Source organism: Eimeria mitis, genomic scaffold (genome assembly GCF_000499745.2).
Source record: "Eimeria mitis Houghton genomic scaffold, Emh_scaff2395, whole genome shotgun sequence".
Taxonomy (NCBI): domain Eukaryota; phylum Apicomplexa; class Conoidasida; order Eucoccidiorida; family Eimeriidae; genus Eimeria; species Eimeria mitis.
This window is the reverse complement of record NW_013570731.1, coordinates 1,563-2,199: the sequence shown is the minus strand read 5'-3', so window position 1 is coordinate 2,199 and position 637 is coordinate 1,563. Positions and strand designations below refer to the sequence as shown.

The window sequence follows — 637 nt, the reverse complement described above, 5'->3', positions numbered from 1 at the left end:
GGGTTTAGGGTCTAGGGTTTAGGGTTTAGGGTTTAGGGTCTAGGGTTTAGGGTTTAGGGTTTAGGGTTTTTATGGTAGGGGATGGGGTTAAGGGTTTCAAACGGAAATCGAAACGCATGAGGGGCTAGGGTTTAGGGTTTAGGGTTCAGGAGGTCTGGGGGAGGAGAGGGGAGAAGGCGGTTAAGGGTTTAGGGTTTAGGGTTTACGGTGGAGGGTTTGGGGTTTAGGGTTTAGGGGGTATTGAGACGCCGTTTGTTTTTCCTTCTTTTTCCTTCTGTCCTCCTCAATATCTCTATTATTATCATTATTATATATATTTATTTCATTTATTTATTTTATTTATTTATTTATTTTATTTTATTTTATTTTATTTATTTATTTATTTATTTATTTATTTATGTTTCAGGTTATCGAGGACTGCCTGTACAGCTGCGACGTCGACCTCCGCCGGGACCTCCTTTCTGCGGTCGTATTAACGGGGGGAGTTTCGCTTACAACAGGTTTGTTTTTTCTTTATTTATTTATTTATTTATTTATTTATTTATTTATTTATTTATTTATTTATTTATTTATTTGTTTATTTGTTTATTTATTTATTTATTTATTTGGTTGTTTGTTTGTTTGTGTGTTCAGTTGG

At 34.7% G+C, this 637-nt stretch overlaps 1 protein-coding gene across 1 annotated transcript in view; it reads left to right on the top strand.

Annotated features, from left to right (window-relative positions):
* The window catches only part of EMH_0053150 (actin-like family protein ARP4a, putative), a gene marked incomplete at both ends in the record, with an annotated part of 4,438 nt that overhangs the window by 3,200 nt on the left and 601 nt on the right, over positions 1-637 (top strand). Inside the window, 2 exons of the mRNA XM_013496954.1 lie at positions 407-500; positions 634-637. Coding sequence (XP_013352408.1) covers positions 407-500; positions 634-637 — 98 coding nt within the window. The remainder of the gene's footprint in view (positions 1-406; positions 501-633) is intronic.